Here is an 11574-nt window from a genome sequence, read left to right as displayed (position 1 = left end):
AAATGTTTACATTCTAAAAAGTATGTTCACGTCTCCAAAATTCGTTTGTGTGTTGAAAAATGTTTGAGTTTTCTCAAAATTTGTAAAAAAACTAATAATGTTCGCGTTTGATAAAACATTCACGTTTTGTTTTTGCTATTTGGAAAATCGTAAAGGATGTTTTTGAAACAATCTTATACTTTCTTTAGTTCTTGTAGGTTTCCGCTGTAGTTTAGTCAACTGAGCGCTTCCATCCTTGTGGCTAGTAGGGTGATAATGCAAGTCCGCAGTGCTGTGTTCGATTCCCAGCTATCATGCCCTGCTATTTTTCTTTTGCAAATTATCACCTTGTATTTGCAGCGCACTCCAATGGGCCGGCCCAATCGGCGCACTGCGGCAACGTGCTTGTGCAAAAGTCGCGTTGTCCCCTGTGCGTCGGCGCCTTGTTGGACGCAACGAGCGTCAAGTAGGAGCTCTCGTTTATTAGTACCACATAGCTCGGTTAGCAACATTGTACGCGGCTTAAACAGCCCACGGCTCACCTTTTTATCGCCGAGGACGCATAGTTGATTCATCAGCTATGCTGAGGCAAAAGCAGTCGCTACGCACTTCTGGCCGGGCCCGTCCTGGCGGCTTGTGACCCTAGGTCTCTCCCTTGGAGGTGCGGGGGGTTAGAAGTGCGGTGTGATGTTAGTCTTTTTTCTTTAATATTCCTAATTTTTTTACTTTTCTTTCATTAGCCTTTCTATCTCTTTTATTTTCCCAATAATTCAATTATTTTGCCTTCTCTTTCATTGCTCTTTACTATTTTTATGCCCATAGTATTTTCCCCTTATTTAATACACTAAGCCTCATATTCGAATGTTTTACATGTTGTGCAACAGGTGCACATGTAAAGTCTAAAATAAAAACTAAAAACTAAAATAAGCTAACTTTTCTTTAATTTTCCTAATATTTTCTTTTTATTTTATTGCCCTGCCTGATTTTAATTTTCCAAATATTTTTCTTTTAACTTATCTTTTTTCCTAATTTTTCCCTTTTCCTTTATTAGCCTTTTATTTTTATTTTCCTAATGTTTTTTACTTTTATATTAATAGTCTTTTATTATTTATTATTTTTTTCAATATTTTTTACCTCTCCAACGCTCTTCTCCAAAGTCTGCCATGGGAGCCGGCAACTCGAAGAGGCGGATGTCGTAGCCCTCCTGCATTGCTCTCTCTCTCTCTCTCTCTCTCTCTCTCTCTCGCAATTTCTTCGTCGTCATCTTCATCGGTGATGAGCGCGACAAGCACCGCGGATAGAAAGTTGTTGCAGTCGGCATTCTTCCCCATCGGCTTGTGACCCTAGGTCTCTCCCTTGGAGGTGCGGGGGGTTAGAAGTGCGGTGTGATGTTAGTCTTTTTTCTTTAATATTCCTATTTTTACTTTACTTTCATTAGCCTTTTTATTTCTTTTATTTTCCTAATATTTCTTTTATTTTTCTTAATATTTCTTTTATTTTCTTAATATGTTATTTTCATTTTATTCGTATTTTTATTTTTATTTTCCTAATATATTTTACTTTCCTTTTACTAGTATTTTTATTATTCTTCTTTTTGCAATATTTTTCCTTTTCCCTTTTACTATTTTGCTAGTTGTGCAACAGGTGGATATGTAAAGTCTAAAACTAAAAACTAAAAAAATTAAGTTTTTTTTCCTAAAATTTCATTTTCTTTTATTAGTCTTTTTTAAAAAATTCCTAATGTTTTTTACTTTCTTTACTAGTTTTTATTTATTATTTTTCTTCAACCAATATTTTTATTTCTTCTTTTAATATTATGCAGGTTGTGCAATAGCTGAACATGTACAGTCTAAAACTATAAACTAAAAATAAACTAAGGTTTTTTTACTTTTCTGAATATTTCCTTTTCTTTTATTAGTCTTTTTAAAAAAATTCTAATATTTTTGACTTTTATTTTACTAGTGTTTTTTATTCTTCTTTTCCCAATATTGTTTAACAAAAAAATCGTAGAGAAATGTAAAACTAATGGAAACCAAAGAAACTATTAATAGATAGAAAAAATGAAACAGAATAAAACCATATAGAAAACACACACACAAAACCAAATGGAAACTGTAAAACACAAAAAAGAAGGAAAGAAAAAACTGATGAAAACCAAAACAGTGTGATTAATAGGCCAAAAAGAAGAAAAACACTAAACTCTAGAACAAGCGAAAGAAAGAAGAAAGAACGAAACACGAGCAAGCAGCGGAAAAAATCCAACTAAATGGGTCGGCCTAATAACTGTGTGATGAGAAAAAGCTTCACGCGAGCATGTAGTACATCTCGCTGTAAGTGAGATATAGTCCTGGCACGGAGACACGGCCGAGCTTATCGAGAGACCCGCCACCGCCACACTGCCCTAGGCTAACCTTATTAGCTAGAGTATTTGTAGTTGCTACAGTGATAGGAATAGCTACAATATACAAAGGTTTTTACAGCCATGGGCCCTGTTGCCTGGGGCCTGGCTACGCCTCCGCACACAGCCATGTAATTTGTGAACTCACTTTATCCAATATTGAAGCAATGCCAAACTCCAATGGTGTAACTGCCTCGTCGGTTTAGTTGTATAGTTGCGCCCGTGCTTCTCTATGGAGCAGCACTAGATTCCAAGCCCTCCTCATGAATCGGTGATGGTCAGTGAGTTGAACGAGGTTGGCTTCTGATGTAAAAAATAATCGAGATGAAACCGAGTATTGTTGTTTTCTATGGAACTTCTTTATAAATATCACAACATTTTATAGAAAACTAATTCTAGAAGTAGTTCATTCCCATGCACATCTGGACTAAACAACCCTATATAATTTGAAGGACCTTGGCATTATTATTTCATTACTAGACAAACAATAGGAACCATGCAGTTGCATGAATAATAGCTTTAGTTGTAGCAAGTACTAACCAACCTTAGTATGTTTCTTTGTTAGACTTGTCATATGAGACCATGATATGACCTACAACTCTAAATCAGCCTCGGCGCAACGACCAATCATAATTGAGAGACGGAGAGAGTCGGTAATATTTTTTTTCAAAAACAACATTGAGAAAGTAAGGCATAGCTCATAATAACCCACCTAACCAACATTGTCTTCTCTGTATTTAGGTAGATCATTGATCTCTTTGAATCTAGACCCCAACCACCATGGACATGTCGCTGACCTAGAAATCAATGACTTGAGATCTCAACATGCATTTCAACCTATGAACGAGGGCACAATATTCTACCAACTAAGAAGAAATCAAAAGATAAAATAAGCAAAGCTAGAGGATTAACATACATCTCCAGTGACAAGAATAGTTCTGTAAAGCAAAAGAAAAGGAGAGCAAAGTATCAACAGACTCAACCTGATGGCACATAAGTTCACTTGTTCAAGCCTCACCCGGACCAATCTTGAAACTAATTTCTTGTTGCACAAATATGAACAGAAGGAACCAAACAAATAAAAGAATTATAGGAAATTAAGAGTCTACGACTAACACATAATCGTGATGCTGATAGCAGAATGACCATTCTTTTTAAAGAATTATACTCCCTTCTTTTCCAAATATTTGTTTTTCTAGACATTTCAAATGAACAGCAACATATGAATGTATATAGACATATTTTAGAGTGTAGATTCACTCGTTTTGTTTCGTATGTAGTCACTTGTTGAAATCTATAGAAAGACAAATATTTAGGAACGGAGGGAGTAATACCAAAATATCAAATGGAAACTTCTAACTTCTGAGAGAACAGTACTTGTTTTCTCATACTGGTCAAGTAATCCTTGCCTTCTCATCTAGGAAATAAAAGAAAGAAAGAAAAGTGAAATTTTCTGGTCATTGAAATCATTTACATTGTAAACCAACAATATAGTCTTCGTTCAACTATCTTATCTAAAATTGTTTATATATTTGAAGGTGTGTCTGGAAGACAATTAATTAAGCCTAACTGATCGATAACATTTTTTTATCAGCTAAGTGAACTCAGGACTACACATGTCCAAATTCACATTATTCTACTTCGGAGGCTAAACGAGATCTTTTGTGTAACACTAAGGCCTCGTTTGACAGGGGAGGTTTTGCAGCCCCGGAGTGGAGGGGGGTCTGAAAGGATTTGGTTAATCCCTCTCTTTCACCCAATCCCCTCAATTCCCCACTAATTCCTCCCTCTCATAAATCCATCTATTTGGTTAAACCTCCTACAGCAGTAGCAGCATAGCAAACGTCCAGTTCCCTGGGTGTTTTGGGGTGTTTTCTGTACCACATGGATTGAGAAGGATTCGTGGGGATCGAAAAGGATTGGCCTGCTCAATCCCTACGTATCAAATGGGCTGACAAGGATTTCTGAGGATTTTGAACCTCTGCAAACCTCCTCTAGCAAACCAGGCCTAATGCACTGTCGAGACGACTATTGTACTTTTTCACCCCTTGTTAGTGATATGGAACGGGTGTGGTTCACACCCCCTTTTCTTCTCACCTTGACAATCGAATAATAAGCAACCGGACACTCACACCGCCTCGCTCAGAAACTGCAGTGCCGTTCGCCCTCTCCTGCACCGCGCAGGTCGACGTCGCTCCGGCCCGCCCCCGCCTCCCTCCTCCTCCTCCTCCTCCTTCAGCGTCGATCTTCATCCGGCCTCGCCCACCGGCGCTCCTCCCCGCCCTGTCTCGCCGTCCTTCCGCGTCCCACCACAGCATCATTCGCCCGGTCGCGCCGGGCGCCCACCAGCTGCTCGTCGAAACGCCGCAGAGGCGTTCGACCGCCTCCACGCGTCCTCGGCTGCTCTCGCCCTCGCGGCGGCGGACCGGGTCCCATGTCGCAGGCCAAGCGGTACGTGCTGCGCCTCTTCATCTCGCTCAAGTACGTGACGGCCAACGTGGTGGACCGGCAGAGCGGCCGCGTCGTGGTCACCGCGTCCACCGTCGAGAAGCCCCTCCGGGACGGGCTGGAGTGCGGCCGCGCCTGCAACGCCAAGGCGGCCGCTGCCGTCGGCGAGGTGCTCGCCATGCGCCTCCGGGTGGACGGCCTGGCCAGCGAGCCCATCCACGCCGACGCCGCCAAGGAGGTCGAGAAGAAGGGCTTCAAGAACCGCACCAAGGTCTGGGCCATCCTGAACGCGCTCCGCAGCCACGGCGTCAACCTCCACGTCGACGACGACGGCGACCATAGGCGGCATGTCTGACGAGCATCAGTGCGTTCCTTCAACTCTCTGCCTCCGTGCCTGTCATTTGTTTATGTGTGTGCGTTGATTTGCAATGTGCAGGAGGCTAGTAAAAAAGTGCAGAAATTTTAGTGCTCTGATTGTAACATGCTGTTCAATGTTGTCTCACTATCCTAGTCTCAGCTCCCAGATAATTTGATACTCATGTTATTAAGGCTGAACCAGTGAACATGTACGGAGGAAAATGATACATTTAGTTTGATTTTCTGGAAGATCATTGCTGAATCTTAACTTTTTACTACCTAAACAGAGGAAACTCTGCAATGTTTCTGCATCACTTTTCAGTAAAAAGAAATGAAATGCAGTAACAAATGAACAAAAAGATGGAGCAGAGTCACTGCTGTAGTGGCATGGAAATTTATACCCCATATTTTGTTGTCACTTCAGACAAGGCATCTCAGATGCACGAAAACCTCAAGAATGTTTTGATTTGCATACTAGCTAACAACAAGGTTTACACCGAACATGCTGTTATTATAATAGCATCTACCTCCGACTCGACGATAATGGCGAACATAGGTGGCATGTCTGACAGACAGACATCAGTGTTCTGTGCGTTCCTTCAATTATCTGCCTTTGCGCCATACTACTATGCGTTGCTTTGCAAATGTGTGAGGGGCAACAAAATAAAGTGTTAACATGCTACTTCGATGTTGCCTCATGCCACTGAACTATTCTAGTTCTCAGGTCTCAATAAAGTGTTAAGCATGAACTGTTCTAGTTCTCAGCTCTCAACTAGTTTAATACACATATTAATGTGGCTGAGCATGAACAATTGAGCATCTATAGAGGCACATGATACATGTAGTTTGCTGTGTTGCAAGGTCACAGCTGAAAATTAACTCATGTGTTCTGTCTAAATAGCCATTTCTGAACAGATGTTATCCTATCCTGCGTGGTTCCTGAATCACATTTCACTAAAATGCAGTAGCGAGATTTACACTAAAGCACGAATAAAATGCAGTGAGAAATACACCAAAGGATCAAGCAGGATCACTGCTATAGTGGCATGGAAATTTACACTTCACAGCTTGTTGGCACTTCACACGATGCATCAGGCTTCTGAATGAAAGGTTTAATTTTCATGCTAGGTAATGACATGACAAAGTCTACACGGACCATGTTGTATGGTCCAATAGCGAGACCATGAAACTGAATAGGCTCGGTCACATAATGACCTGAGTGAGTGATTCTAGTTTCTTGTACGCATCGAGCTGGCTAAGAGCACTATCTAGCAGAGCCTCTTACTATTGCTGATCACTGCCCTTTACTGTTTAAGCTCGGACCTGGCTGCAGTCAGCTCATTCTTCAGGTTCCTGATCTTCAACCTGTCCCTGGCTTTCTCGAGGTCCCTGATCTTCTACTCGATCAGGTGCAGATCATGGTGGTCAGAGTGAACTCCTAATGGTGCTAGAGCGCTGGAGAAATGTTGCGGTAATGGTGGAGCTGACGGCATCGTGTCCCTGGCTCTTGAACGGCTTCCCAGAACCAATATCATTTTCTGCAAACAAGTACTGTAGTGGTTTAGTCCGAGTTGTGGAAATACGAAGCAAGTCACTCTCTGAACTTCTAAAAACTGTAAACCAAATTCAGTGTTTGGGCCGGTAGCTTTATCTGTTCCTTTGCATGGTTCATGCGATTTTGGTGTTTGTGTTCTCATTCTGGTATTCTCATGCAATTTTACATGATCCTTCTTGCTATTCACAGTGGTTAATAAAGCACATATCAAAATTTAGAAGTGCCCTTCAATCTGAAGGTAGTAGACAAGAGGGACACATACCTGCTTATGATTCTCAGATGGTGGGGAAGGGCGGGCGATCTTGACGTCCTTCCTTATCTTCCCCTTCTACCACTGGCAGAGCTCCGCCGGGTTCACCTTTTCCACGGCTGCCATGACCCCTCCATCGGCACCTCGCACCGACATTTCGACTCCTGTCAAACTAAAAACTAGGCAAATGGATCTCCCCGAGTGTCACCGTCAATCAAAGATCTTGAATTCTGGCTTGGTGCCTGTCATCCATGTGAACAACAACAACAACAATAACAACAATAACAATAACAACAACAACAAAATCTTTAGTCCCAAACAAGTTGGGGTAGGCTAGAGGTGAAACCCATAAGATCTCGTAACCAGCTCATGGCTCTGGCACATGGATAGCAAGCTTCCACGCACCCCTGTCCATAGCTAGCTCTTTGGTGATACTCCAATCCTTCAGGTCTCTCTTAACGGACTCGTCCCATGTCACATTCGGTCTACCCCGCCCTCTCTTGACATTCTCCGCACGCTTTAGCCGTCCACTATGCACTGGAGCTTCTGGAGGCCTGCACTGAATATGCCCAAACCATCTCAGACGATGTTGGACAAGCTTCTTCTCAATTGGTGCTACCCCAACTCTATCTCGTATATCATCATTCCGGACTCGATCCTCCTCGTGTAGCCACACATCCATCTCAACATACGCATCTCCGCCACACCTAACTGTTGAACATGTCGCCTTTTAGTCGGCCAACACTCCGCGCCATACAACATTGCGGGTCGAACCGCCGTCCTGTAGAACTTGCCTTTTAGCTTTTGTGGCACTCTCTTGTCACAAAGAATGCCAGAAGCTTGGCGCCACTTCATCCATCCGGCTTTGATTCGATGGTTTACATCTTCATCAATACCCCCATCCTCCTACAACATTGACCCCAAATACCGAAAGGTGTCCTTTCGAGGTACCACCTGGCCATCAAGGCTAACCTCCTCCTCCTCACACCTAGTAGTACTGAAACCGCACATCATGTACTCGGTTTTAGTTCTACTAAGCCTAAACCCTTTCGATTCTAAGGTTTGTCTCCATAACTCTAACTTCCTATTTACCCCCGTCCGACTATCATCAACTAGCACCACATCATCCGCAAAGAGCATACATCATGGGATATCTCCTTGTATATCCCTTGTGACCTCATCCATCACCAATGCAAAAAGATAAGGGCTCAAAGCTGACCCCTGATGCAGTCCTATCTTAATCGGGAAGTCATCGGTGTCGACATCACTTGTTCGAACACTTGTCGGTCACTGCTGAAATTTAAAACAGAGGTAACTCTGCAGTGTTCCTTGTTCATATTTCAGTGAATGAAATGAAATGCAGTGACAGATATACCAAAACATCCAGCAGGGTAACTGCTGTACTGGCATGAAAATCTACACCCCATGCCTTGTTGTCACTTCAGACAGCAATTCAATAACATCAGGCTTCAGAGACGCACGAAAACTCTAAGAAAGTTTTGATAACAACATGTTTACACTGGCCATTCTCATACTATAGAGCATAATGGCGAAACCATGGACTGAATAGGCTCAGTCACATGGTGATCTGAGTGAGTGACTCTAGTTTCTTGAACGCGTCGAGCTGGCTCAGGGCACTATCTAGCAGAGCCTTCTTACTGTTGCTGATCACTTCCCTTGACTGTTTCAGCTCAGACTTGGCTGCAGTCAGCTCATTCTTCAGGCTCCGGACCTTCAACGCATCCCTGGCCCTCTCGAGGTCCCTGATCTTCTCCTCGATCAGATCGAGATCCTCGTGGTCAGGCTGAACTCCTGATGGTGCTAGAGCGCTGGAGAAATGTTGCGGTAACGGTGGAGCTGACGGCGTCGTGTCCCCGGTACCTGAACTGCTTCCCAGAACCAATATCATTTTCTGCAAACAAGTAGCGGGTTTAGTCCAAGTTGTGGAAGTAATTGTGGAAACTGGAAAAAAAATTCACTCTCTGAACTTGTAAGATCTGTCAATCAAATTCACTGTTTGGACCTGTAGATTTATCTCTTCTTTTACAACGGTTTTAGACCAATAAGTTCTCCGGTTTCTACCTTTTCATGCAATTTGGTGTCTGTATCATCATTCTGGCAAGCACACAGTACACATGCTCCTTCTTGCTACTTGCAGAGGGTACCAACCAAAGTACAGTACATATATCAAAATTCAAAAGTACATTCGTTTGGGTATTATACACAGAACACTGGTGGTACACATGATCCTTCAATCTGAAGGTAAGTACTCCCTCCGTTCTTAAATATAAGTCTTTTTAGACATTTCAAATGAACTACAACATACGGATGTATATAAACATATTTTTAGTGTAGATTCACTCATTTTGCTCCGTATGTAGTCTCTTGTTGGGATCTCTAGAAAGACTTATACTCCCTCCGTCCCAAAATTCTTGTCTTAGATTTGTCTAGATACGGATTTAAGAACGGAGGGAGTAGACAAGAGGGACGTATACCTTTTTTTTTGAATGAATGGGATGAAGGGACACATACCTGCTTATAATTCTCAGCCGGCGGGTGAGGGCAGACGATCTTGACATCCTTCCTCGTCCTCCTCTTGAGCCACTGGCAGAGCTCCGCCGGGTCCACCTTCCCCGCCACAGCCACAACCCCGGCGTCGACGTCCCCCACCGACGTTTCGACTCCTATATATCAAACCAAAAATCAGGCAAAGCATTGTCAGGAAGAACAGAGGGAGGGGAGTCAGGAAGGATATGCGTGCGTGCGTACCCGTGAAGCTGCCGATGGATGCCATGGCCTTGTCGACCTTGCCGACGCAGCCCATGCACCGGCACTGCATGTCCACCTGGAGGCTGAACCGCGCGTGCTTGGCTCCCTCTTGCCAGGTTAAGCTCGATTAGATTCAATCCAGAATCCATGGATGGATCGGAGGAGGAGGAAGAAGAAGATGGAGGAGGTGAGATTGGTTGCTCACCGTTGCCATGGCGGCCGGCCGGCGGGGTTCAGAGCTCGTCTGGGTGGTGGGAGATTGTGTGGGGTTTGGTGGAGGTCAAGGGTGGGTGGTTTAAGTAGGCGTGTGGTCTACACGGGCGTTCACTTGCTGCTGGTAATTAACCGCCCGGATTGGATTGGATTTGACGGTGCGAAGTTCCATGCGGTGCCGTGAATCACAAAGAGCCACTCTCAACGACGGGCATTCAAGGATCGTTTTGTTTTGTTTGTTAACCCCTTCCCTTGTGTTCATATTAGTCAGTCAGTGGTGTGTAATCGTCAAAGCGTATGCTTTGGAGAAGACAAATGGTGTTTTTATTCTCATTCTTCACTGGTTTCCCCCTCTTGACTTTTGCATGGTCTTGGTCCAACTAATGAATCAATAGCTGGTGCTAAAAAAAACATGGATGGCTTTATTACTCAAGAATGTTGTGAGGAATACAGTACAACTTAGGCTAGCCATAGTGGGGTAACTTAGGTAGTAACTTAACACATCCCAAGACAATTTTGCTTATGAGTCTATAAGGCAATAAATGAAACAAACTATGACACTACTACTAAGATACTTTGCACTATGGGGGTAGTAACCTAGACTAGTGGCATGCATATGACACTAGTCTAAGTGGGGAGTAACATGCATGACACTAGTCTTTGTTACTATCTTCATAGTGCAAAGTAACATACAAGTAGTATCATAGATGGTAGCATTTATTATATTATAGACTCATTTTGCTTTGGGTTGCGTTATGTTACAGTAACATATATGTTACTTCAAACACCTCTCTTCTCATTAATTATATGCCACATAAGCAAACTTGTCTTGAAATGCGCTATGTTACTTGTTAAGTTACTCCCACTATGACCAGCCTTAGGAAGAAGCCAAACATGGCGACCAAATGAAAAGCTAAGCGTGTATCTAGCGAGGCTATGTGCCTTGATATTCGAAACTCTACATTCAAAAACAAAACAACAAGACCTTAAATCCAAGGACATTAACTTGATCTCCTTGATGATATGAGCATGTTTTCCTCCACTGCCTTCAGAGATGTTCGAAACAACTTCCTTGCGATTGAATGCAATGACCACATGTGTCTGCAAAAAGATCTGCAGCCAGCGCCACTGCCTCCAGACAACTTAAAGCTTCAAGGTGCTGGGTTGGATAATCCACCAAGGGCTATCGCCGAAGACCCCAAGTATGAACCGAACCATTGTTGTCTGCAGATGACACCCACCGCACCATGTCTGGAGGATTGGTAGTTGTCCCGTCAACCTTGTTTTTGCAATGGCCCTGCGGTGGAGTTCATCGCTGCTCGCTTGTCTCAGCTTGTGCATGCCCTTGCCTACTCGGCAGATATATCTCCGTGGTGAAACGATCGACAAAACAATGCGTACTCGACGAGCTCTGAAAATCATGCTCGTGAATCGTGTTTCGTCTAGCGTGCCAATAGCCCATAGCGTGACAAGTACCCTGAGGCTGGTTGTAATGGGGAGTATTATATAGTAGTATTATGCATATGATACTAGTGTATGATACTACCTTCCTAATGTATAGTATTATATATTAGTATCATGTAGTACTCTATTTATTGTCATGCA

The 11574-nt window shown here is 43.1% G+C and overlaps 2 protein-coding genes across 5 annotated transcripts; one reads left to right on the top strand and one right to left on the bottom strand.

Annotated features, from left to right (window-relative positions):
- Positions 1-4553: 4553 nt before the first annotated feature.
- On the top strand, positions 4554-8817 carry LOC147972578 (uncharacterized). Of its 4 annotated transcripts, none has more exons than XM_087521539.1 (2): positions 4554-5189; positions 8678-8817. In XM_087521539.1, the coding sequence occupies exon 1, from the start codon at positions 4812-4814 to the stop codon at positions 5178-5180; it is 369 nt and encodes a 122-aa protein (XP_087377665.1). In that variant the 5' UTR covers positions 4554-4811; the 3' UTR covers positions 5181-5189; positions 8678-8817. The 4 variants fall into 4 exon arrangements, with proteins under 4 accessions (XP_087377665.1, XP_087377664.1, XP_087377666.1 ...); XM_087521538.1 differs by lacking the exon at positions 8678-8817 and adding an exon at positions 6499-7191; XM_087521540.1 differs by lacking the exon at positions 8678-8817 and adding an exon at positions 6598-7188.
- LOC147972577 (uncharacterized) lies at positions 7336-9970 on the bottom strand. Its single transcript, XM_087524390.1, has 4 exons — positions 9962-9970; positions 9757-9862; positions 9520-9671; positions 7336-8899 (listed from the first exon to the last, which is right to left on the bottom strand). Exons 1-4 carry the CDS (start codon positions 9968-9970, stop codon positions 8564-8566), a joined length of 603 nt encoding a protein of 200 aa, XP_087380516.1. The 3' UTR covers positions 7336-8563.
- Between the last annotated feature and the right edge of the window lie 1604 nt (positions 9971-11574).

The sequence above is a fragment of the Triticum urartu genome, chromosome 5A (genome assembly GCF_056163025.1).
Source record: "Triticum urartu cultivar PI428250 chromosome 5A, HENAU_Tu73, whole genome shotgun sequence".
NCBI lineage: Eukaryota > Viridiplantae > Streptophyta > Magnoliopsida > Poales > Poaceae > Triticum > Triticum urartu.
This window is presented reverse-complemented; position numbering and strand designations above follow the sequence as displayed.